The sequence below is a fragment of the Gymnoscopelus braueri genome (assembly GCF_963280865.1).
Source record: "Gymnoscopelus braueri genome assembly, chromosome: 11".
Classification (NCBI taxonomy): Eukaryota; Metazoa; Chordata; class Actinopteri; order Myctophiformes; family Myctophidae; genus Gymnoscopelus; species Gymnoscopelus braueri.
The window spans coordinates 33,787,876-33,813,149 of record NC_137613.1 but is presented as its reverse complement, the minus strand read 5'-3'; the positions used below and the strand labels follow the sequence as shown (position 1 = coordinate 33,813,149).

General features: G+C 45.4%; 1 protein-coding gene across 1 annotated transcript in view; it reads left to right on the top strand.

Moving 5' to 3' along the window:
- Window positions 1-11,771: 11,771 nt before the first annotated feature.
- The window catches only part of angpt2b (angiopoietin 2b), a 38,460-nt gene continuing 24,957 nt past the window's right edge, over window positions 11,772-25,274 (top strand). The window contains exon 1 of the mRNA XM_080442342.1: window positions 11,772-12,766. Within this exon, the coding sequence (XP_080298468.1) occupies window positions 12,434-12,766 (333 nt within the window). The 5' untranslated portion in view covers window positions 11,772-12,433. The remainder of the gene's footprint in view (window positions 12,767-25,274) is intronic.

Here is a 25,274-nt window from a genome sequence, read left to right as displayed (position 1 = left end):
GATTTTTCTTTTTGATAGAGTACCCAGGAGTGTTTCATTAAACATCAATGTGCGTTAAAAATAAATAAATAAATTGATGTTTACCATGGCATGGCCCTGTGTGTGTGTGTGTGTGTGTGTGTGTTTGTGCGCGCACACACACGCTCGTTTCATACCCGATGGATGTGATTACTTCTGTGATGGTCTTCACTTCATCCTCATTTTTCTGGTTCCATCCGCCCTCCATGCTAATGCAATCTGACTCTTAAACACCCAGTGAGCTGGAACTGAAGCAACAAGAATGACAATTTTGGTTGTTTTCGCCCAGGCAAGTCCAAGGGTCTGTTTTGTATTATTTTTACATCTTGGTTACCCACAGTAAAGAGAATATCCTTACGTACGGAAGATACACTGAGAAAAAAACAAGATGGTTTGAAATGTATCTTTCTCTCTCTCTGTCTGTCTCTCTTCCTCTCTCCTTCAGTCTCTTTCTTGTCTCAGACGCACGCACGCATGAATGCACGCACGCACACTCGCGCAGACACACACACACACACACACACACACACACACACACACACACACACACACACACACACACACACACACACACACACACACACACACACACACACACACACACACACACACACACACACACACACACTTTACTATTATCACAGGTTTACAGGTGTGATGATAGTGGGTGATAGTTGTTTTTTGGTGCAAGCTACCATTGGTAGTTTTCAGGATAAGGAGAATAGTGATAGAAAGAAAGAACAAGGAAAACAGGTCAGATATTCCAAATATTCCTGATATGAGTGAGTAGAATAAAAGATATACAGTACATACATAAGTTAAAAGAAATTGCAATGGAAGGAGGCAGTTAAAATAGCAGCAGATACAGTAACAGATATGAGGTGCAACAATACAATATCAACAGATATAGAACATGGACCCTTCTGCACACACCACATATCACAAGTCTATCTCTCTCTCTCTCTCACACACACACACACACACACACACACACACACACACACACACACACACACACACACACACACACACACACACACACACACACACACACACACACACACACACACACACACACACACACACCACACTTTCTCAGTCGGAGCGAAGGCGAGTAGTTATCAGCATTGGAGGGATATCAGACCCTCCCTCATCACCATCAATCTGTCCAAATGACTTGTCTCTCCTCTGTCTCTCCACCTCTTCTCTTGCTCTTCCATTTTATACACACGTTTCTTCTCCCTTCAGCTTATATCACCATCTCTCTCTCTCTAATTCCTTCTCATGCAACCTCTCATTTGCTGGATCTGCTCTCCCGTTTCCATTTCCCCCTCACTTCTCTCTCTCTCTTGCTCTCTCTCTCTCTACTTTGTCTCGCCCGCTCATTCACGCTCATTCACGTCCGATGTCTCTCTATCAGGGCCCATCCCTCTCTCCTTGATGAAACTGCTCCATGACTAAGTGAGGCCGTGGTGACGGATGGTCTAATGGGAGAGGACGGAACATTAAAACCATAATTCACAGGGACGTAATGTTCCAAAGCTTTCAGTGGGATTCATTCGAGATGGTGCGTGTGTATGTGTGTGTGTGTGTGTGTGTGTGTGTGTGTGTGTGTGCGCACACACAAGATTGTGAGTCTATGTGTGCGCGTGCGTTGACTCACGTGGACATCCATGTTTATCTGAGTTGTACAGTTTTGTGTCTGCACACGCAGATGAATTGTTCATGCATGTGTGCACACGCCTGCGTCTCTCTATGTCAGGTGTGTGTGTGTGTGTGTGTGTGTGTGTGTGTGTGTGTGTGTGTGTGTGTGTGTGTGTGTGTGTGTGTGTGTGTGTGTGTGTGTGTGTGTGTGTGTGTGTGTGTGCGCGCGCGCGCGCGTTGTAGGGCCTCCACATAATATCTCAATATTCCAGGCACATTACTGAGATGAAACCACGGCTCATTGTAAAGTGCAGTTCACGATGCTATCGAAAAACGAGATGATACTGAGGATAATCATTTGGGTCTAGTTTCACTGAGAATCAGACATCTAGAAACCATAATGGTCTGTGTCTGAATGGTAGGAGCCTCCCTTCTTTGGACTGACTGCCCCATTTATAGATAAGTGAACGATTTAATCGCATCCCACATGTCATGTTTTCAATGGCGTTCCTGCATTTACTATCATTTTTGCACGATGGATTTGGAATGTGTTGGAAAGGTACTGTAAAAAGAAACACACATAGGAACCCATACCGATGCACACGTGCTTGCGCGCGCACACACACACACACACACACACACACACACACACACACACACACACACACACACACACACACACACACACAGTAGAAATATGCATTAATATGCATTGAGCCACTGTGATTGAACCTAGGCAGTGCTTCCTTTTCTTTTGTTTTGCATTAATATGCATGTTTGTACTATATTGTACTAGCATTATCATTACACCTGCCCACACTACTGTACTCACACACATACACACATTACATTTGTCAAACTTTTAGACACTCTTACACAAAGTCATGTTTCACAAGCAGACAGACAAACACAGTAATGCCCTCACACACATTATGCATACAAACCACTCACTAACACCCACTCTGTATCAATGCACTAAAGTATAGTGAAAGACCAGACGCTAATGACCTCCAATCAGAGGCCATGTCACCACCTCCACAGCCGGATACTAGGGGCCTCACACACACACACACACACACACACACACACACACACACACACACACACACAGTATACCCCCCAGGGCGTGAAAGTGCAAAGTGGAAAACTACACCCAGGTGCTGGTGTCAGGAAGGGGAAACCGACTACTGAGTGTATGCGGGGTCAGAGGTCATGACACATATGTTTCACATGTAAGCTAATGTAAGTACAGCCACATGCATAGCTGCACGCACGCATACACTCACTCACGCACGCATGCATACACTCAAGCATGCACGCATTCATGCATGTACGCACGCATGCATGCATGTACGCACGCACGCACTCATAACACTTTAACCCATTAAGACCCGAGGCCGATTCTACAAAATGTCTTCTAAATCCTAACTTTTTTTTGGAAAAACTTGTGTTACTATGTCAGTGATTCTCTGATTTTTTTCATGTCAAGGACCCCAAAATAATATGTATTTGGCCACGGACCCCCATCTCAATATATTTTGTTCCAAGGACCCCCAGAAGCAAAGATTTGAGTTAAAAATGTTAATTAAAAATATATAAATATTATATACAAATTTGAACGATTTCTCAAAAATAGCAGATCTACAAGCTCATAGCGCGGCATCAAATCTAAAAATGACACAGATTCTTCTTCACGTCTTAATGGGTTAAAAACCTTACCATTACGGAATGCTCCAACACATGTTGTTGATGCCAGGTCTTAGACACCAAGAACAATGCCAATCGTCACAAAACTTTGACGACTGAAGAGTGAATCACTTGGTCTAATTTTTATAATTAACAGAATACTGATAGGTTTAGTGTCATTACTTCTTATCTTATGGCCCTACGGTTACCAGTTCTCATGGTTAAGTAGCCAGTCTACCACTCCACTGTACGCTATCGTCATCTGCAAAGGACAATTTCAGATCACTTCAAACTACTGGTTGTTTTGGTCATGTTTGCCATGTATTTTGACATGTTTGTATCAACGCGTTGCGAGCTTTTAGACCTGCTATGTTCGCCAATTAGGGTTCATGTGGTTGTTAAGAGCCTAGAATAGAAAGTCACTTTCTGTGAAAAGAACACAAGTTAGTGACAGACCTGGTGTGCAGGCCTATGTGTGTCATTATGGTTGGTGGGTGTTAGGGAAAGAGGGAGAGTGAATTTCCTGGTTCTGGTGCACACAACAAAGAGAACAAGAGAACAGCTGGCTCCAATATGCGGTTCACCCGTAAAATACTCTGGATTACCTAATCTCACTCACACAACATGAGAGGTGCTCTTGAAACACGCACGCACACACACACGCGCACACACACACACACACACACACACACACACACACACACACACACACACACACACACACACACACACACACACACACACACACACACACACACACACACACACACACACACACACACACACACACACAAATTCTTATGAAAGTAGATGAGAACATGAGCACGCTGGCAATCTTGGTCAACAGAATATACATATCACATATGAAGCGCATTACAGGTCTTTGCAGATGAACCGCGTGGATAGCCACCGAACGCCTCATGCCTGAAGGGGGAAAAACGTATAAGGAATGGGGAGAAAGGCATGCTAAAGGACATGAACCGGGATTGCATGAAACAGACCATGTCCCTCGCGGCTCGCAGCAGTTTGATCACAGCCAGCTCAATAAGAGCGCTGGCAGAAAACACGTTACCGTTGAAGCAAGCATTTGAAAATATATCAAGTAACCGAGGATGGAGGGAGCACTGGGATCTTCTTAAATCAATATATTTTATAAGGCGCGGCATCAAGTGTAATTATATTTCCCACTAACGGGTTGGAAGTCTCCATAGTAACCATTCCCAAGCTATCAGCCACTACCCACAATGACACAAGCAGCACCACAACAGTGTGTGAAAGTGCTTCAGATCTTCGCAGTAAAAACTAATGGGCAGGCGGTTAACCGGTGGTATAAACACACACACATCATCTGCTCATTGCTCTAATTGATTGCACCCAACCTCAAAGAAGAGGAGAACGGCTCTCGCAAGTTATACAGGAGACCGCAGGCAGATGAATGATGGTGTCTGGGTGTCTGCAACGGCCACTCTGGCATAGCTAACGCTACGTGTCACAGACCGATAATAATAAATGGATACATTTATTGTGGGAGGGAGGGGGGGGGGGAGAGAAAAGATTCAGCTGCGAGAGAGGGAGAAGGCCGAATGTTTTTCCTTTGGGATGGAGAAGAGAATGACTTGAGAGAGGTGGATGATGGAGAGCAAGAGATAGGGTCTGGATCTGTTTTAGTTTAGGCTTAGGAATCAGACAAAAAATATATGTATATCCATGAATTCAAGTCTCCATGGGGCGATAGAAGAAAAGGAACATTTTGGGTGAACTATCCCTTTAACTGTTTTAATGAGGGTGTTAAACTGTCTATTTAGAGCAGCTGCCCAGCATAATATGAAGAATTAACTCTCTACCTGTCTACCTACAGTATGAAATTAGGATGTGAGGAGTAGAGCTGGGTGTGAAAACTGCCATTTTCCTAAAGCGCTTTGTCTGTCATTTCCTCTGCCTTCTGTCTTTTTCTGCGTCTTTGCTCGTGTGGCTTTTCTGTGCGGTGTGGCTCCATTTTTAAGGTCTATAATGAAGCTGTCGTGCCAGTTTAGGCATTTCCTCCTTGGGATAGCATGCATGCAGGGTGAACAGAGGTAAAACATCTGAGCGCCTGTATCAGAACAGAGAAGCCCCGGTCTCCATGGTAATACTATGTGTATCGTGGTGTACACAAAGGCAAAGGTGCCAGGGTCAAAGACTCTCTGAGGATTTTTTTCCTTTGCAACATTTCAGCGACTCCCTTCAGAATCTGAAATTCGAAATTTGTTTGTTCTGGATCTGTCAGGTTGTGATTATATCGTCTCCAAGCAGTTTTTCGCTCAAACAATCCAACTCTGACGCGTACGGTACAGTGGGAGCCTCTGAGTTTTTCGGCAAACTTCAACTAACAAGACTTTTTCTTTCCTCCTGTGTTTGTCGGATGCCGGTTCATCCAAGTTCAGCTCAATTCCAGTTCAAATGAGTGGAACTAATCTTTGTTTTCTCTGCTAAGCTGCTCCTCGGGGGTCTCACTTGCCTGAATGTCTTCCTTTCTCAGAAACAGCACAACCAGGCAAAAGAGCTAAGCTAGCCATTTACAATGTACAATTTAGGCATTTAGCTGACACTCATATAAAGAGTGACTTACGAAGTGAAAGCATCACCATCATCATTAATACATCCATTCTGACTTTAACAGGATATGGAGGGCTCAGCACCTCTCCTTTTCTCTCATCTGCTAAACCGACGGAAGTAGGGATAGTGACACCAGCCAACAAATCGATCTTAAACAGATGCCCGTTTTCAGAGTGAATGAGAGCATTAACTGTTTTAAAAAGGGGGCAGTTCTGTTCTCTTTCCTGTCCTCCCCCCACCCCGCCTGGAAGGAAGGCTGAGATTGTCGTGTGGAGTGACGGGTCCCATTGGGATGAGCGCTATCACAAGGTTGATGTGCATACCACGTATACCACTCTAACAACAAAATAAAACAGTCAAACTTTTTATGAAGTCATTATTTAGTCATCATGAAAAGTTTAATTTTATGCCCATAATTTATGGCCAAAATATTATTGAGCTGTGTTCTGATAGAAAAATAAATAAATAAAGGTGTTCCTTTCAAACATAATACATTTAAAGTATCTAATACCTATAGCATTCCTTAATATAAGACCAAACTCTCCTGTTACTGTGGGCAGCCACATACCGTACAGGACTACAACCTCACAATCTACGCTTGTCCAGATGCATTATTTTCATTTATTCTATTTTGCAACACATCGTATTCCCACTTTTTTGTGCTATGTTACTTTAATAACTCTTCTTACTCTACTTTCATTGCTGTCAGAGAATATTGACGAGGCTCTAAGTATACTAATTTAACTGCCTGCACTGTTGCCACAGCTGTATTGTACAGCAAGTGCATAATATGTGACAATACAAACCTTGAACCAGGTTGTTGTCAGTCGGTGGACAGCTCACAGACTCCCTTGTCCACTCTCATAGAGCATTTCCTCGGGGATGGGGTTTGGTGACAAGTGGGAGGAAACCCAGCCCTCATACCCAGGCCTGAGGGAGGGGTGGCTGGGTGTCACTGTCAAAATCTAGCAGGCGGTTTGCCTCAGGGCCTGCTGGGAAACGGCGGGAAATACCTCAGCCTGACAGGAGACAGTAAAACCCAAACAAACCGGCACTCCCACGAGAGAGCTTTGAGCTGCAACATGCGATGAAATATAGCTACAATTATATACGTATAGTTTTTACATAAATCATACTTTTTAGAAGAAAGTAATAGTTTGAAACATACCTTTGAATGAGTACGCACTTTGGGCAAAGTTGCGTAACAATTTTCTTGGGGAAAATATTTCCCCTACAAATTCCTAGGAAAAAGCTAAAAATAACACTGGCCCATTTACTATTACCCATATGTCATGAAAAAATATGACAAATCATGCCAGGAAGGCTTGTTTTGTCACACGCAACTCACCACATAAATGATGAAGTCCAACGTTTCAGTGTCTTATTATGTCCTAGACATTTTTACGGCTTTCCGCTTAAGTATTTGGCCGGGCCTTTAACAGTTCCTGTGGTGCAATTACCGCCTCTATTATTTTGTAATTCTTTTCCTCTACAATCTCTGTGCATGCAATTTATAAGACGCAGTCATAATAATGATGACGCATCACCAATGCTCTCCCATTCACTGGGTGTTTGTGTGTGTGTGTGTGTGTGTGTGTGTGTGTGTGTGTGTGTGTGTGTGTGTGTGTGTGTGTGTGTGTGTGTGTGTGTGTGTGTGTGTGTGTGTGTGTGTGTGTGTGTGTGTGTGTGTGTGTGGAAGCAAGGTAGAAGCACAGAGAGAGAGAGACAGACAGACACATAAGCCAGAGTGGGGCTGCGCAATTAACTGAAAATATATCGAAACCGATATTTAGAACCAATAACCGACTTAGAACCGAAAAATCGAGAAGCAAAGTTATTTATGTATTGATTGTTTCAAGTTTTCTTATGTATCAACTAATCCACAAACAAAAAATAACCACTTAACCCTGCTATATTTCGTTGTATGGTGGCAACCCGTCGCATTGAGACGCGTTTTGAGCTTGTACATCGGCTATTTCAACTATTTCCCCCCTAATTTAGCTGGGGACCGCACGGAAACCCCTCAAGGACCACTGGAAGTCCCTGGACCCCACTTTGAGAACCACTGGTGTACGATATGAACTGTAGGCATTAAAACAAAAAGATCATTTTTATGAGCATGTGGGCTCTCTGGGGAGAAACACTGGACATGAGTCAGACTGCTGTCAGCAGATAGGACTGGATTTACCGCTTTCCTTTGTATCCCGTTGCGTAATTGCAGGCAAGTCAGAGTCAGAGATTAAATATTTACCCCAACTTTGTGATTGAATACTGTAAAGTGATACAATAGAGAGCATTGCACATTCCAGGATGTGCAGTGTGGACCTGAGGTGCGCTCGGCCATTTCAGACACATCCATAAATAATCATACGGAGGATTCTCCCGAACATTGGCTTGTTTAGATTGCGCCGGGTTTATTTCTGCATATTCTTCCTCCCGTGCCAAAATATCGAATCCCCTTCAAGCCCGTCTCATTTTTATGAAAAAGTAAGTGCAATAAAAGTGAAAGGAGCTCTTTTTTTTAATGCTCCAGATACAAGCCGTGTGAGGGGAGTACAATTCTCCCTGTGGGTATTACGGTGTCAAGAAGTTTGGTTGGAATCATTACTCTGTCACATATACATACTCACCCCATACGGTCTGTACATCCATCTTACATTTAACCCATTAAGACCCGAGGCCGCTTCTAAACATTTTCTAAATCCTAACAGTTTTTCGGAAAAAAATATAAAAAAATCATTTTTACGATTAAAAAAAAATAGCCAAAGAAACTCAAGATTTTATCATGTGTGTACAAAACCCAAAGGTTCTGCCAGAGAGAGATGACGGTGCGCGCAATGTTTGTCTCATTGTCTTGGCGAAATTGCATGGGTTGTATTGTTCTTGTATATCATTCATTTGCGACTCTGGAATTTCGCAACAGTGAATACAAGAGAGGTGCCGCTTTATTATCTGTGGCAAGGCACGACACTGCGGGGATTTCTTGCTGCTGTGAACAGTAGTTGAAGATCAATTAATCAACCGACGAGTCAATGCTATGTCTAGCTTCCATCCGCTGGGAAGCACGGCACCGAATTAAGCAAGTCACATACATCCAGGATCCAACCCGCGTATTAAAACATCCTCTTCTCTTGTCCTTGCCTCAGTCCATCTGCAGGGAATATCATGTGCCCATGCATCAAACAAAAAAAGCCTGCTTGTTAAAATGCTACCATCATCCATGTTATACGTATGGATTTCTTACAGGTTTTTTTTTAATTTTTTATGAGAATCAATCATGCTGTGCACGCTCACTGCAACTCCCCAGGGGATAGAACGGAGGGTTTGGGAGATTGTGTGTGTACTGCATGTGTGTGGGCAGTCAGGCACTGAGCTGTGTATGTGCACGTTTCGCAACGAGTTGATGCGTGGCTCCATAGATTGGTAGTCATTAGCATGACAGAGTGATGTGGCCACACACTGGGTTTAAAGCCTGCCTGGATCATTAAGCATCACATAAGACAGTCTGGGGAATGCCTCCGCTCATCATGACTGTGGGAGATAAGGCCAGATATGGGGGGTGGGGGTGAACGGGTGGTCGTGATGGCGGGAGCAGATGCTTGGATTCCCAAGCCGAAACTCCGCCCCACAATTGCTGCGATTGGCTGAGATGCGGAGAGGGAGCGGCCAAGGGAGTCCTCGGCCTCACATTGCTTCATGTGATAACCTATTCCGTCCACCGCGGCTTGCAAACTCTGCATTCAGGACGGCGTGCAAAGCCGTCGTCCGCTCGCGCGGGCATTCGCTTAACTGACGGTTCGCTTTGGCACACGTCACAAGAGTCAAGACGCTGAGTGAACCAACCCCCGGTTCAGGGTGGCAAGTCAACATGCGTTCCTTGTCAGGAGGAGAGCGTTCCTTCTCCACTGTGTGCTTTCTGCTGTCTGTCTCTGTGGGCAATCACAGAGGCCCCGTTCTGCTGCCTTGAGGACTTTGACGTCTACATAACATGGACATGGTGAACGGGAGAATTTCCATGGACATGATGCCTCAAGGTTGCCTCAAGCCAGTGCTATAGACAGTTGATCTCACCCCTCAGAGCATGAGCTCTATCCCCTCTAACAGACCTCTACAAGTGGCTCATCTGGTAACAAAGGAGCAGCTCACACAAACAGTACTTTACGTTTTTGACCCACTGGAGTACTGTACCTCTCCCCTGGCTAACTGCCTAAGAAAATCCACCTTGATCTCTCATCCTTAGTCTTTGTGCATGCCAAAATGGGTGTTCAAAACACAAGCCCACTGACCCGGTGAACCCCCCCGGCGATGCAGTTACTCACCCAGACAGCCACTGAATGTGTACCCAAGGCCCCAGCAATTAGGCTTAGTCGTGCTACGCACAAAAACAAAAAGCTAAAATAACAAACCCAACATACCCTATGGGGCTCACCCTACCAGGTAACCCCAGCTGTGAGAAGTGAGCATTGCACTAATAGTTATAGGAGAGATAATTATATTGGCATCATACAGACATAATCGTCACCGAGTTTAGGTTTCCTCTGGCAGGAGATGGGCTACAGTATGAAGTCCTACTGGTCTTTGGAACTTGATCCCCTTTAGACCCTGAGGATTAGGACTTGTACACTTCTCTCGTCAAGCAGTAGCCCTTGAAATGGCTGACTTCATGTGGGAAAGGCCAAACATAATGAGACATAGAGACAGAGAGAGCTACCGAGAGACAGACAGACAGACAGAGAGAGAGGGAAAGAGAGGGAGACGGACAGAGAAAGAGATGTTTACACTTCTGATTTTGTTGTTGTCGGGGGAGTACATTACAGCCAAACCAATAAACAAAATGTCATGTCACATTTGTGACTGGGTGGCTTCCTGTCTCGTTAGCCAATGAGAATTTCACTTCTCTTTCAAAAAGCGCCGTTTAATTAATGTCACCACGGATTAAATGGAGCAATGTGGATATAAGTGGAGTCTTCTGACCCGCTGCGAGCAATGCAGCTCTGGGTCCATTCAGACTGTGATTGATTCGACTGACTAGGTCCACTATTAAAAGGGGGGGCAGGGGGTCATATCATGTGAAAAAAAACTGCAGGGGATAACAATGGGGGGGTGGGGGGAAGTATAGTAGTGGCAGAATCAAGCAGGGAAAAAAGGGCTGGGAATGAAAACAAATAAATTGGTAGATTAAAAAAAAGTTATTTAAAGGTGGGTCATACTTGCAGGAAAACAGAGAGAGAGGGTGTGTGCGTGCGTGTGCGTGTGTGTGCGCGCGTGTGAGGGGATGTATAGTAGTGGCAGAATCACAGGGAAAAAAGGGCTGAGAATAAAAACAAATAATTGGGTAGATAAAAAAAAAGTTATTTAAAGGTGGGTCATAGCACTTGCAGGAAAACAGAGAGAGAGGGTGCGTGTGTGTGCGTGTGTGTGTGTGTGTGTGTGTGTGTGTGTGTGTGTGTGTGTTTGTGTGTGTGAGAGAGAAATAGAGAGAGAAATAGAGAGAGAGTTGTTCCATTATGGCAGTGAGCTGTGCATGCTTTGTTGTGGCTTCCTGCATACAGGAGAGAGTGAAGCCCGAGTTATATTTAGTTGCGCGCGGGTAAATAGCTGATCTACAAGCTTGTACATCTGGTATCCTAGATGTACTATTTTTGGCGTGCGACACCCCGGGTGCAACGAAGTATAAATCACACATAAGAGACCGAGGGAGGGAGCAAGAGAAAGAGAGAAGGGTGGTTGAGTGATTATGTGCTGAAGGAGGTTTCTTGTGTATGTGTGTGTGTGTGTGTAGACTCACTACTTTAAAGAGCTTTACCACTCTAACCCAACATCCCAAATCCTGCTGCTCCTGTCCTCTCCTCCCCGCCTCCTCTCCTCTCCTCTCCACTCCAGTCCTCCGACCCCGGCGTGTGTGGAATGCCAGCAGCTCAAAGAGAAGAGAGAGCGAGAAAAAGTGACTCCTCAGGAGAGAGAGATGAATATTGGGAGGGGTGGTAGCTGTTAGTATCCTGCACTGAGCTGCCCCAGCTGGAACTACAATAGGAAACACTCTGCTTTTCCTGTGTTGTGCTGTTGTTGTGGTGGTGTGGTGTGGTGTGGGTGTGTTGCCGTCGGCCCTCGCGAGGAACGGCGAGCGAGCAGGGGTCAGGAAACCGCACCGAAGAGGACGACTCGCTCTTGCAAAACGGTTACAGCGCAGAGACGTGCAGAGAGAGAGAGAGAGAGGGGGGAATGAGAGAGAGAGAGATAGAGAGAGAGCGATAAAGTGATAAAACAGATTTTGGAGTCTGCGGGAGCCAGGATCAGAACATTCAGAAGGAACACAAAAGTCTTGCGGGACAACTTCGAGAAAGAGAGAAAAAGAGAGAGAGAGCAAGAGTTAGAACATAGGTGAGAGGGCGAGAAACTCACCTGACACACTTTCCGATTCAGCCAGGTGGAACAGCCCTCTCCCCCCCCTCCCCCTCCTTTCTCTCCCCCTCTCTCCCCCCTCCCTGAGATGGGCGGCCCGCCGGCCCTCATCCACCTGACCTACCTGGGCTACCTGTGGGCGGCCGCCACGCTGGGCGCCGCCGCGCGCCAGCGCCACCACGTGCAGCACGGGCCCTGCAGCTACACCTTCGTCCTGCCGGAGGTGGAGCACTGCCGCCCCGCCAAGGACGTTCAGGTCACCAACTCCCTGCAGAGGGACTCTCCTCCTCCTCCACCGCCGCCGGTGGTGGCTGACCCTGCCATGGGCCGCCCCGAGCTGGGGGCCAAGGCCTCCTGGCAGGAGAGGAAGCTGGAGAACCTGGAGAGCGCCACGGAGAACAACACACTGTGGCTGCAGAAGGTAAGGCGGAACGGTGAGACGAGAACGGAGACTTAAAACTGTGTGCACGCATTAAAGCCCTATACGTTAATTCAACCCAGAGAGTGTAAAAATGTACACTTTGGGTTTAACTAACACCCGGGAATTTTATATTTTAAATGTTAATTTAATGTTAACTTAATGTGCGTGAAAGTGCACTCATTTAGATGACTTTACTGTATCTTGGACGATTTCGGCATCTTTAAATGTTTTGCTAACATCAAAACAACTACCAAATGTGCCCCTGGGGGGTGGTCAAATTCTCCTCGCAAAACAAAGTCTTTATCTTATGTATTTAATCTTACAGTAGCTCCAGTGCACGCTGTACACATTCTCCTCTTCTCCTGCTTGTACGCTGCCCTCATCCTGTCACTTGTGTGCTCTCGCCAGTTACATTTCTAGGCTGGACAGACCACAAGGAGTGAAATGCAAGCTCATGATGTCTATGAAATTCACTCTCTGATATCAGAGTCCGTCACGCCTTCGTTATGCTCAGTGATTTTCCCTGATGCTTGATTTGTGCACATCTGGGTCTCTGACAACATGTGGTGTATTCATGTGTGCGTATGTGTACTGTATGTATGTGTGTGTGTGTGTGTGTGTGTGTGTGTGTGTGTGTGTGTGTGTGTGTGTGTGTGTGTGTGTGTGTGTGTGTGTGTGTGTGTGTGTGTGTGTGTGTGTGTGTGTGTGGGGTGTGTGTTTGTGTGTCAGTATTTAAGACCAGTGGGTAGCTTTAAATCCCTGTTGCATGAGAGAAGAGAAAAGACAAAAAAACGAAAGAAGTTCAGTAATATCAGAGAGAGCCAAATGCTTCTCAGACCGTTAAACCTGCTTAAGTAGTGTTCCCCCCACTGGCAGAACGAACACACACACGCACACACACACACACACACACACACACACACACACGCACACACACACACGTCTCGCTATGCAGGCTCAGCCACATGCTTTGCTTCATTTATAAAGCAAAGTCTACAGACACTCCCCTGACCTGGGCTCTGCACTAAACTTCACTAAAAAGATAACACGTTTCCTCGACGGAACATTTGTTTATCTGCTGGAAGCACATTTTAGCACGTCTGGTCTCCAGGCCACTGGCCTTTGCTGTGCCATTTGGCCCTTATTACGGAACAAGTCAACTGAAGTGGTGCGATACAGAGTGGCTTCACAATAGCGCTTGCACCGCTAAGGTCATCAGCTTCCAGGATCAGCGTTGCATTATTGTCGGTGAAAGACTGGGCTGAATGTCCACCCATCTCCTCCCTGTTTCTATTCTTGTCTGCGGGGTGTTTAGGTTTTACAATAATCCTCAAAGCCATTTTTAGGCATTGCTTTCCGTAGTGGTTAGACGTGTGAAGGCCAGATTACTCTGTTGGTCCCAATTCCCTATAAAGCATACAGGCCAGCCGCTCCAAGCATCCTAGAGTCTTCTCCCTCCCGTGTCCCAAGCTGTGGAATGACCCCCCACTCCCCTCCCCCTCCAGGACTGCAGACTTGCTCCCCATTTTCAACCACATAGTCCAACCCTATCGCCAGAGGAAACGTTGTCATTGAACGTTTCTCCAGAAACGTTCAATGACAACATTTCTGGACGTTTTTTGGAACGTTGCATTTCAACATTTAGGTTTATGGTTAGGTTTAGGGGTCAAGTTTAGGGTTAAGGTTAGGTTTAAGGTTAGGGTTCGATAGTATGCAACGTTAAATCGACGACTGACTCTACATGGTTCTCATCTGCGGACCACGTTCACATGCAGCGTTTTGGGGATAACATTTTTAATCACTGTACGTTCCTGCAAAACTGCTGTGACAACGTTTTCTCTGGCGACCAGGCTGCATAGTCTCAAAAGTCTGCAGACATCTCTTCAGACTCTTACTTGTTCATATACAGTTTGTTATGTTATTTAGCCCATTCAATCAGGGAACGTATCCGAGTCATTCTAGATTTGAGCTATAACCATTATTTTATACTTTGGCTATTCAAAAATAGCAGATCTACAAGCTCGAGCTTGTAGATCTGCTATTTTTTGAAGAAGAAAAAAAACATTTGTGCAAATCTTTGAATACATATATTTTTTTAAACAACATTTTTTAACTCTTCTAGAGGTTCATGGATCAAAATATTGTAAAAATGTTCGCTTTAAAAATATAGATAATATTCAAAGATTTGCACACATTTTCACACACTATGAACTTGTATATCTGCTATTTCTGAATAGCCAAAGACATCTAAAATGACAGCGATGCGTTCCCACTTCCCGGATAGAATGGGTTGCATAGGGACACACACGCTAAGTATGCTATTTAGATAGCATGTTGCGACACAGATGCTAGGTTTTATGTTTTACTGGTATTCTCCTTTCTTTTAAGCACAGCCATTTTATTTACTAAGGTTCATGCCATTATTCTGATAAGAGGGTCCGCTAAATGCCTAAATTGTTAATTGAAATAACGATACGAGTTGGTCATTATACAGTATCTCCCACACAACCATCCTTCTCCGCTCTCTACACTGGCTCCCCGTAGCGGCTCGCATCCAGTTCAAAACCCTGGTGCTAGCCTATAGGGCAGTGAAAGGAACAGCTCCTTCCTACCTCCGGGCTATGGTCGATGCCTACACCCCTGCCCGACCACTTCGGTCTGCCACCTCGGGGCGACTGATTGCCTCGTCACTCAAGGGTCCTTCTGGCCGATCCACACGGTCACGACTCTTTTCTGTTCTGGCCCCACAGTGGTGGAATGAACTTCCCACTGATGTTAGGACAGCAGAGTCACTGCCCATATTTCGCCGCAGGCTGAAAACTCACCTCTTCAGGAAACACTACCCTTCCTCTCTGCCTGACCTACTTGTTGTTAACTAGTTGTACGAACGCTTGTTTTCTATTGCTGTATTGTTTATTGGATTATTGGATTGTTTATTGGATCTTGTTTAGTCGATATACTTATTTGTTTTAGCTCATGCTCATTTGATTTAGCTATTTTGTCTCATCTGTTTAAGGAAATAGGTAGCTGATATATTGCACTTTTACCTTAGCGCTAGGTATACTCTTGGTTGCTTGTTTATGCAGAAAATGCACTAAAGACTTCTGGTGATTAGTAGTTTTCGTTCCCTACCTATGTTGAATACACTTATTGTAAGTCGCTTTGGATAAAAGCGTCTGCTAAATGACTGTAATGTAATGTAATGTATCATATGTTGAAATTGGCAAGGGAATACTAGAATATTCTGCTGAATACTACCAAATATCATTCAAATACGTGTAAGCTTACTTTTCTGTTGAAAACTACCCTAGTAAAGTAGAAAGGTAGCTCTTGTAAAGACTGCATAACCGTTAGTTACATATGGTCACTATGAAAGGGACAACGTGGCATCCGTAACCATTTCAATATGAATATGGCCTGCCAACCAATCCCTCTCCAATTCAATGAATTCAAATTAAGTTACTTTCCACGCCTGACAATTCCAGGAGGGGCGAAATCCCAAAACGGCGTTGGCGGCCGCCACGCCTCCGCCGCGCATCTGGCACGACCGCCGCGCGTCTGGCACGAGTGCCGAGCCTCAGCCACAAGCGCCGAGCCTCTGCCTCTCCGCCACAGACCGTCAGTTCTCCGCTGCACCCGCCGCGGCGGAGACGCCACCGTCACGGCGGAACCTGCCACTGACAGCCACTGACCGCCACGGACCCGCCACAACCCGTCACTGAGCGCCACTGACAGCCACAACCGCCACTGACCGCCGCCCGCCACAAGCGCCGCCTCCCGCCACGAGTGCCGCCTCCCGCCACGAGCGCCGCCTCCCGCCACGAACGCCAAGCCTGCCGCCACGAACCGTCACTTTCCGCCACTGACCGCCACTTTCCGCCCCGACCCGCCACTCTCAGTGGCGGTCCGCCACTCTCAGTGGCGGTCCGCCACTGACAGCCACTCCTCCGCCATGACCGTGGCATATTTTGCGCATTGAGACAGAGGAGCAGTTGAGATTTCATTCGGCCAGATCTTTCTCAATTTTACTTGAATTCTTATAATTTTTATGTTTATATGATCTGTCAAGTTTATATTTTCCGGTCTATCAGTCATGAAATGATTATATATTTTTTTATAATTTATTATAATGTAAAACGACATCAAGCCGGAGTTTTCCGTGCGTAATTACGCACGTGGTCTGCTCTCCCCCCCCCCCCCCCTCTACACCGATAACTCTTTGCCAAAAATAGCCGATCTCCAAGCTCACACTCCGCGCATATAGTAAATAAGATGGTTATTATTATTATTCATATTATTATTATAATGACAAACAGTGAATGTCTGACGGACAGAAAGCCTTCTCGAATGATGCCCCGTTGAAATTATATCAAAACGAAATCAAAGTGAGTGTGCTCCAACGGCCTGGGTCTGTCTGTCTGTCTGTCTGTCTGTCTGTCTGTCTGTCTGTCTGTCTGTCTGTCTGTCTGTCTGTCTGTCTGTCTGTCTGTCTGTCTGTCTGTCTATATCTGTCAAGCTCCTTGCCAAAAATAGCCTATCTACAAGCTCACAACGCCTTGCTGCGAGTGACCTTGTAGATCGGCTATTTTTGGTGTGAGTGAGTGTGCTCTAACGGGGGAACACCCTTCCACTTCGAAACACCTCCACATCGACGCACCTCCACATCGACGCACCCCCACTTCGACGCACCTGGGGTCCGACCCACCGGGGGTCCGACACATCGCTAGTCCGACCCGAAATGGATATTTCACCCCCCCACTCCGAAAGTGATTTTTCAAGTCTCTGCATATAAACTCATGCGTAAAATCGTGCGTAATATGCAGCTGTGATGCTCAGATTGACAAGCTCTACAGCTGCTCTACAGCAGATCTACAAGCTCATCGAATATTAATATTTTATTATTATTATTATTATTATTATTATTATTACAGCAGATCTACAACCTCATCAAATATTAATATTTTATTATTATTATTATTATTATTATTATTACAGCAGATCTACAAGCTCATCGAATATTAATATATTATTATTATTATTATTATTATTCAATATGTAATATTAATTATGTATTATGTATTATGTATGTATTATTTATTATTATTTGGTCCCTGAGTCCTGATGAGAATATAGACGAATCCACACGCCTATATTTATTTTATTATAATGTCAATACAAATATGTATTCTCTAAATATTAATATACTAATATTTCATGAATGAATGAACTTGGTAAAGTGTCTCGTAGGGTCGGGATGACATGTTGCTATAGTCATTAATTACCCCAACCAACATCGAAGCACCTGTGTGCATTAATCCTTCATTAATCCTCCTTTTATTAAAATAGTGGCCGTCGAGCCATTAGCCCCCCGCCTCCTCGTCCATTCACGCGGGCAGGCAGCCAATCATTACCGTAGTCAGTAGAGCGACCCTCGTCTATGATGCAAATGTATGCCTTTGTTTTCATGGGGTGCCAGGAATGCCATGTGTGGGGGGTCTGGGCCATCACCTGTACTCACCTGGTATAAAAGGGGCTCTGAGAGCAGCTTTAGCCATTCATTACCAAATATAATAATTTGTGCAGGTCATCATGTTCGCCTTTTCTGTTATGCTGCCCTTTTTTTTTTAGAATAAAAATACATACATTGAATATACTTGCATATTGTTTTTATTAACGTTTTTCCGTTTTCCCCCGGTGGGGGGGGGGGGGGGGGGATCTCGCCTGCCTTAAATGTAATTCCTGGGAACGCCACTGGTCCCGAAGCAATCCGCGACCCCCCCCCTTCCCCCCTCCCGCCCCATGAAAGTAATACAATGTTTGAAAATAGCGCATCTAAGCTCCCATTGTGAGCTTGTAGATCTGCTATTTTTCTTATATCCTATGTATAAAATATGGCTGAAGTGGTTATAATATAATAATCTGCAAAGTGTAGGATTATTATTATATTATTATTCGTTGCATAGTCCAATTCCAACTAATGCTTGAGTGCGCTCCAGCAGTGCGCACAGCCTGCCTGCCTGCCTGCCTGCCTGCCTGCCTGCCTGTCTGTCTGTCTGTCTGTCTGTCTGCCTGCCTGCCTGTCTGTCTGTCTGTCTGTCTGTCTGTCTGTCTGTCTGTCTGTCTGTCTGTCTGTCTGTCTGTCTGTCTGTCTGTCTGCCTGCCTGTCTGTCTGTCTGCCTATCAAAAGTCTGCGGCTGCACGCACGCACGCACGCACGCAGTTAACCCAGGCTTTATTGCCACAGGCCCCCACCCCCCCAGGTGAATAAATAATAATTCAAGAAATAATACATTTTCTTAAAACACCTATATCTATATGGTATATAATGAACGTCAATTAATGTATCCCTATCCCCTAGCTGCCAGATTCATATTTACGCACATGCCAAATGCACTGCCTAATAATCAGATACTATATATGGCTACTGTCAGCTATATAGCTGACATCATAGCTCCGAAGCATCATGGCTATACAGACAGAGCAGTCAGCGGTCTTTAGATGATAGATGCCAGATGAAGATAATATTAAAAATCACTGTAGTTCAAACACCCTACAGTTTCTCTTAGAGGTACAATGTTACCATCATTTGATAGTCAATGAACTGTGGCCTCACTTCATGACTTAAAAGTGAATATCTCTGTATGATTAATACACTGATGAGTAGCTGCCTGTGGTGCTGAACTGCCTGTGTGTCGGTAGTGATGACGAGGAGCTGTCTATGGTACTGACCTGTCTGTCTTTACTAATTAAATGAACCAAATTAAAGCCTTGCTGTCAGTCATGCATGACGCAAATGGGGAGCAGTTAAAAGATAGTTGGAGAGAGTTGAATAACCTCTTGAAATATTAAGAAATAATAATAGGCGATCTATTTATTCATGTTTTACACCTTTTAGCTTAGTGATATTGAAGAGGTGGGTTTTGATGGTGGTTTTGAAGGATTGGAAGGTGGGCGCATCTCTGAAAGTTCTGGGGAGTGCATTCCAAAGGAAAATGAGGGACCACCTGTTGCGTGCGTGTTGAATGACAGACTCAGAGATGCTCGTCTGCTCCTTTCCACTCCAGAGAAACATCAGTCCGGTTAGGACTGCATGGGCCAGTGAGAGTTTGCAAAAACCTGTTGCGTTAGTGTCCAATTTACCACTGGGTTTTGAAGGATTGGAAGGTGGGCGCATCTCTGAAAGTTTTGGGGAGTGCATTCCAACAGACAGACTCATCACAGACTCAGACACGCTCGTCTGCTCCACACACACACACACACACACACACACACACACACACACACACACACACACACACACACACACACACACACACACACACACACACACACACACACACACACACACACACACACACACACACACACACACACACACACACACACACACACACACACACACACACACACACACACACACACACACACACACACTCCTGTAGCTGTCTGGCTACAGACAGAGGTGGTAGGTAGATCATTCAGGGGTCGTAGGACCCCTAGGGGGTCCTCAGAGTTACTAAAGGGGTCCGCCCAATCTTTGTGTGATTTTTTTTTTTTTTTACCTTAACCACTTGAACACTAGCATCCCTTTTCTGAGGAGAAGTTTAGCCAAAAATAGCCGATTTACGTTGTGAGCTTATATTACATATTTTAGGTAGATAGATAGATATATAGATAGATTTAGGGGTTTTAATATCATTTTTTATTTCTTAAATGATTATTTATTCACCTTGGGGGGAACATAGTCTCGGGGTTAACTGTGCTTGCGTGCGTGCGTGTAAGTGTGTGTGTGTGTGTGTGTGTGTGTGTGTGTGTGTGTGTGTGTGTGTGTGTGTGTGTGTGTGTGTGTGTGTGTGTGTGTGTGTGTGTGTGTGTGTGTGTGGTGTGTGTGTGTGTGTTACGGTCGCGGCGTGAACAGACAGACAGACAGACAGACAGACAGACAGACAGACAGACAGACAGACAGACACCCAGGCTGTGGGCGTACCGCTGGAGCGCATGCACTGAAGCATTGGTTTGTATTGGAATATGCAAAGAATATTAATAATAATAATCCTACACTTTGCAGATATAAATTATTACATGAACCTTGAGACATATTTTATAGGCTATAAAAAAAAGTAGCCGATGTACAAGCTTACAATAGGAGCTTAGATGTGCTATTTTCAAATATTATATTACTTTTATGTTTGAAACTTTAAGTAGGCCTATATTTTACAATGAGTGACACCCGGAGGAGCGGGGAAGGGGGGAGGGGGGCTCGCGGATAGCCTCGGGAGCTGGGGGGGTGGTGGTTGGATGGACACACACACGGCCGACGCGGTCCGTGCGTACACACACACACACACACACACACACACACACACACACACACACACACACACACACACACACACACACACACACACACACACACACACACACACACACACACACACACACACACACACACACACACACACACACACACACACACAGGGGGGTCCTCAGAGTTACTACAGCGGTCTGCCAAATCTTTGTGTGATATGATTGTTTTTTACTTTATAACCACTTGAACATTAGCATCCCTTTTGTGAGGAGAAGTTTAGCCAAAAGTAGCCGATCTAAAAGCTCACAACTTAGATCGGCTATTTTACATAGATAGATAGATAGATAGATAGATAGATAGATTCGGGGGTTTTAATACAATGTATTATTCATTTAATTATTATTGTGTGTGTGTGTGTGTGTGTGTGTGTGTGTGTGTGTGTGTGTGTGTGTGTGTGTGTGTGTGTGTGTGTGTGTGTGTGTGTGTGTGTGTGTGTGTGTGTGTGTGTGTTACGGCCGCTGCGCGGACTTTTGACAGACAGACAGACATTAATGAAGGATTAATGCACGCAGGTGCTTCGATGTTGGTTGGGGTAATTAATAGCAACTATAGCAACATGTCACCCCGACCCTATACAAGACACTTCACCAAGTTCATTCATTCAGGAAATGTTAGTATATTAATATTTATAGAATACATATTTGTATTGACATTATAATAAAATAAATATAGGCGTGTGGATTCGTCTATATTCTCATCAGGACTCAGGGACCAAATAATAATAAATAATACATACATAATACATAATACATAATACATATTGAATAATAATAATAATAATAATAATAATAATAATAATAATAATAATAATATATTAATATTCGATGAGCTTGTAGATCTGCTGTAATAATAATAATAATAATAATAATAATAATAATAATAATAATAATAAAATATTAATATTTGATGAGGTTGTAGATCTGCTGTAATAATAATAATAATAATAATAATAATAAAATATTAATATTCGATGAGCTTGTAGATCTGCTGTAGAGCAGCTGTAGAGCTTGTCAATCTGAGCATCACAGCTGCATATTACGCACGATTTTACGCATGAGTTTATATGCAGAGACTTGAAAAATCACTTTCGGAGTGGGGGGGTGAAATATCCATTTCGGGTCGGACTAGCGATGTGTCGGACCCCCGGTGGGTCGGACCCCAGGTGCGTCGAAGTGGGGGTGCGTCGATGTGGAGGTGTTTCGAAGTGGAAGGGTGTTCCCCCGTTAGAGCACACTCACTCACACCAAAAATAGCCGATCTACAAGGTCACTCGCAGCGAGGCGTTGTGAGCTTGTAGATAGGCTATTTTTGGCAAGGAGCTTGACAGATATAGACAGACAGACAGACAGACAGACAGACAGACCCAGGCCGTTGGAGCACACTCACTTTGATTTCGTTTTGATATAATTTCAACGGGGCATCATTCGAGAAGGCTTTCTGTCCGTCAGACATTCACTGTTTGTCATTATAATAATAATATGAATAATAATAACCATCTTATTTACTATATGCGCGGAGTGTGAGCTTGGAGATCGGCTATTTTTGGCAAAGAGTTATCGGTGTAGAGGGGGGGGGGGGGAGAGCAGACCACGTGCGTAATTACGCACGGAAAACTCCGGCTTGATGTCGTTTTACATTATAATAAATTATAAAAAAATATATAATCATTTCATGACTGATAGACCGGAAAATATAAACTTGACAGATCATATAAACATAAAAATTATAAGAATTCAAGTAAAATTGAGAAAGATCTGGCCGAATGAAATCTCAACTGCTCCTCTGTCTCAATGCGCAAAATATGCCACGGTCATGGCGGAGGAGTGGCTGTCAGTGGCGGACCGCCACTGAGAGTGGCGGACCGCCACTGAGAGTGGCGGGTCGGGGCGGAAAGTGGCGGTCAGTGGCGGAAAGTGACGGTTCGTGGCGGCAGGCTTGGCGTTCGTGGCGGGAGGCGGCGCTCGTGGCGGGAGGCGGCACTCGTGGCGGGAGGCGGCGCTTGTGGCGGGCGGCGGTCAGTGGCGGTTGTGGCTGTCAGTGGCGCTCAGTGACGGGTTGTGGCGGGTCCGTGGCGGTCAGTGGCTGTCAGTGGCAGGTTCCGCCGTGACGGTGGCGTCTCCGCCGCGGCGGGTGCGGCGGAGAACTGACGGTCTGTGGCGGAGAGGCAGAGGCTCGGCGCTTGTGGCTGAGGCTCGGCGCTCGTGCCAGACGCGCGGCGGTCGTGCCAGATGCGCGGCGGAGGCGTGGCGGCCGCCAACGCCGTTTTGGGATCTCGCTGTCTCTCGACAATTGGGGCCTTTCTTTATAATGGAAAATCTCTATGTCTTTCTTTCTGTCACCTCCATCACACGTGCTTCCCACACTCCCTTTTCTTTTGAACTCCCTCCCTAGCCCTCCTCTTCTCTTCTCTTTCCACACTATAATCTCTATAAATCTCATTTTGCTCCATCTATCTGGATGGGATCTCCATCCGAGTTGATGATGAATGTGTCTCCTGTCAAAACCTTCACTTACACGTCAAAAACTCTGTCTCACTCTCTTCCTCTTCCTACGCACACGCACGCACAAGCGCGCGCACGCACTCTCTCTCTCATCCATGGATTTCACACACAGTCTGACACCCATGCTGTGAGCTGGAAACCTGGCTCTCATGTGTAGGTTCCCCTGACAGGATTTCAAATATTAATGGTTTGAGTGGGTTTGTGTGTGTGTACGCGCGCTTGCTTGCATGCGTGCATGCAGTGTTCGATTTGTGGGAAGAATTAATAAATACATTCTTAACCACTAGCCCGAGCGCTCATCACAACCACCTGAACAGCCATCAGCTGGGTGAAGCTGATCTGAATTTCCCCATGTGGGATTAACATTAATCCTCAAGTACCCCCTGGGGGTCCCCGGACCCCCACTTTGAAAACCAGTGCTCTAAGAAAGTGGTTCTCAATGTGGGTTCCTCCTGTGGCCCTCAGGGTTCCTTCAGGCGGTTCCAAATGGACCCTTACAGGTCTGTAACTCTGAGAGTGATGGGGGGGTCCTTGAAATAAAACAAAAGTTTGAAGAACCACCCTTCTAAGAAATGCTCCATCTGGCAGTTTCTCTCTCTCTCTCGCTCTCCTCCACAGCCTTGATACGACCTGTCATGGAGGTTGACGAGAGCCAGTTTTATGCCTTCCATCTAAGAGGAAAGCTCAGCTGAGACACAAGCCAAACAGGTCTCTGGGTCTGTTACTGCAGTTTGTCTATAGGTTGCCGCCCGGACGTGGAGATTGAAACCTTTCGACACCTTTCAGCACCCAGGGCCAAAGCCATGCATAACTGACGGCTGTGCTGGTGGGACTCCCACACAAACAAAGCAAGGACCCGCGAGTGCAAAGTTTCCGATACTTAGGCCCGAGTACAGCGGCCTTTAACCCTGCATGGAAAAGGCTTTTCAACACCTCACTGATTGTGGCTATAGCATTCAGGAAGACTGGGTTATGTATTATGGAGGGACGTGCGTGTGCGGTGTGCGTGCGTGCGTGGATTTGTGTGTTTACGCCAAACTTGCTGACTTGCTGTCAAAGCACCCCCGCGATGCTACAGCCCTTCCAGTGAACCTCACTCTGATGCTGTTCAAAATAAAAGACACACACGCACACAAATGAATCCACAGCATTTTGAAATGGGATCTGTTCTCTTCATGCACGGCACATGTCCCCATTCAACCCCCCCACCCCACCATCTAGTCCCCTCCACTCTGCCTAGTAACAGTTACTTTAACTCTGAGAGTGCAAACATGTTTACATTTCTCCACTCACAGTGAAAGTAACACTGAGGATTTAACTGTCCTCGGGGGCTTGTGGGGGCTGTGCGTGTGTTTTCCTTTATACTGGCTTTAGGAAGGCTCATGTCAGATCATGCGAACACAGTAATATTGCAAGGGGATCAAGGTGGCTGGTGACCTGGTTCACTCGCTCTGCTCGGCTTCATTGAGGCTGCACTCGTACGCAATTGCCTCCAAAGGGGGTTTTTCTTATTTTATTCACTAATTGCATTTATTTTCGTCCCATTTCCTCTCTCGCTTTAATTTCCACACTTTCTCTTCCCCCTCTTGAACATTATTGAGGCTCCACCTCACCCCTTTACTGCATCTAAAGCCTGAAT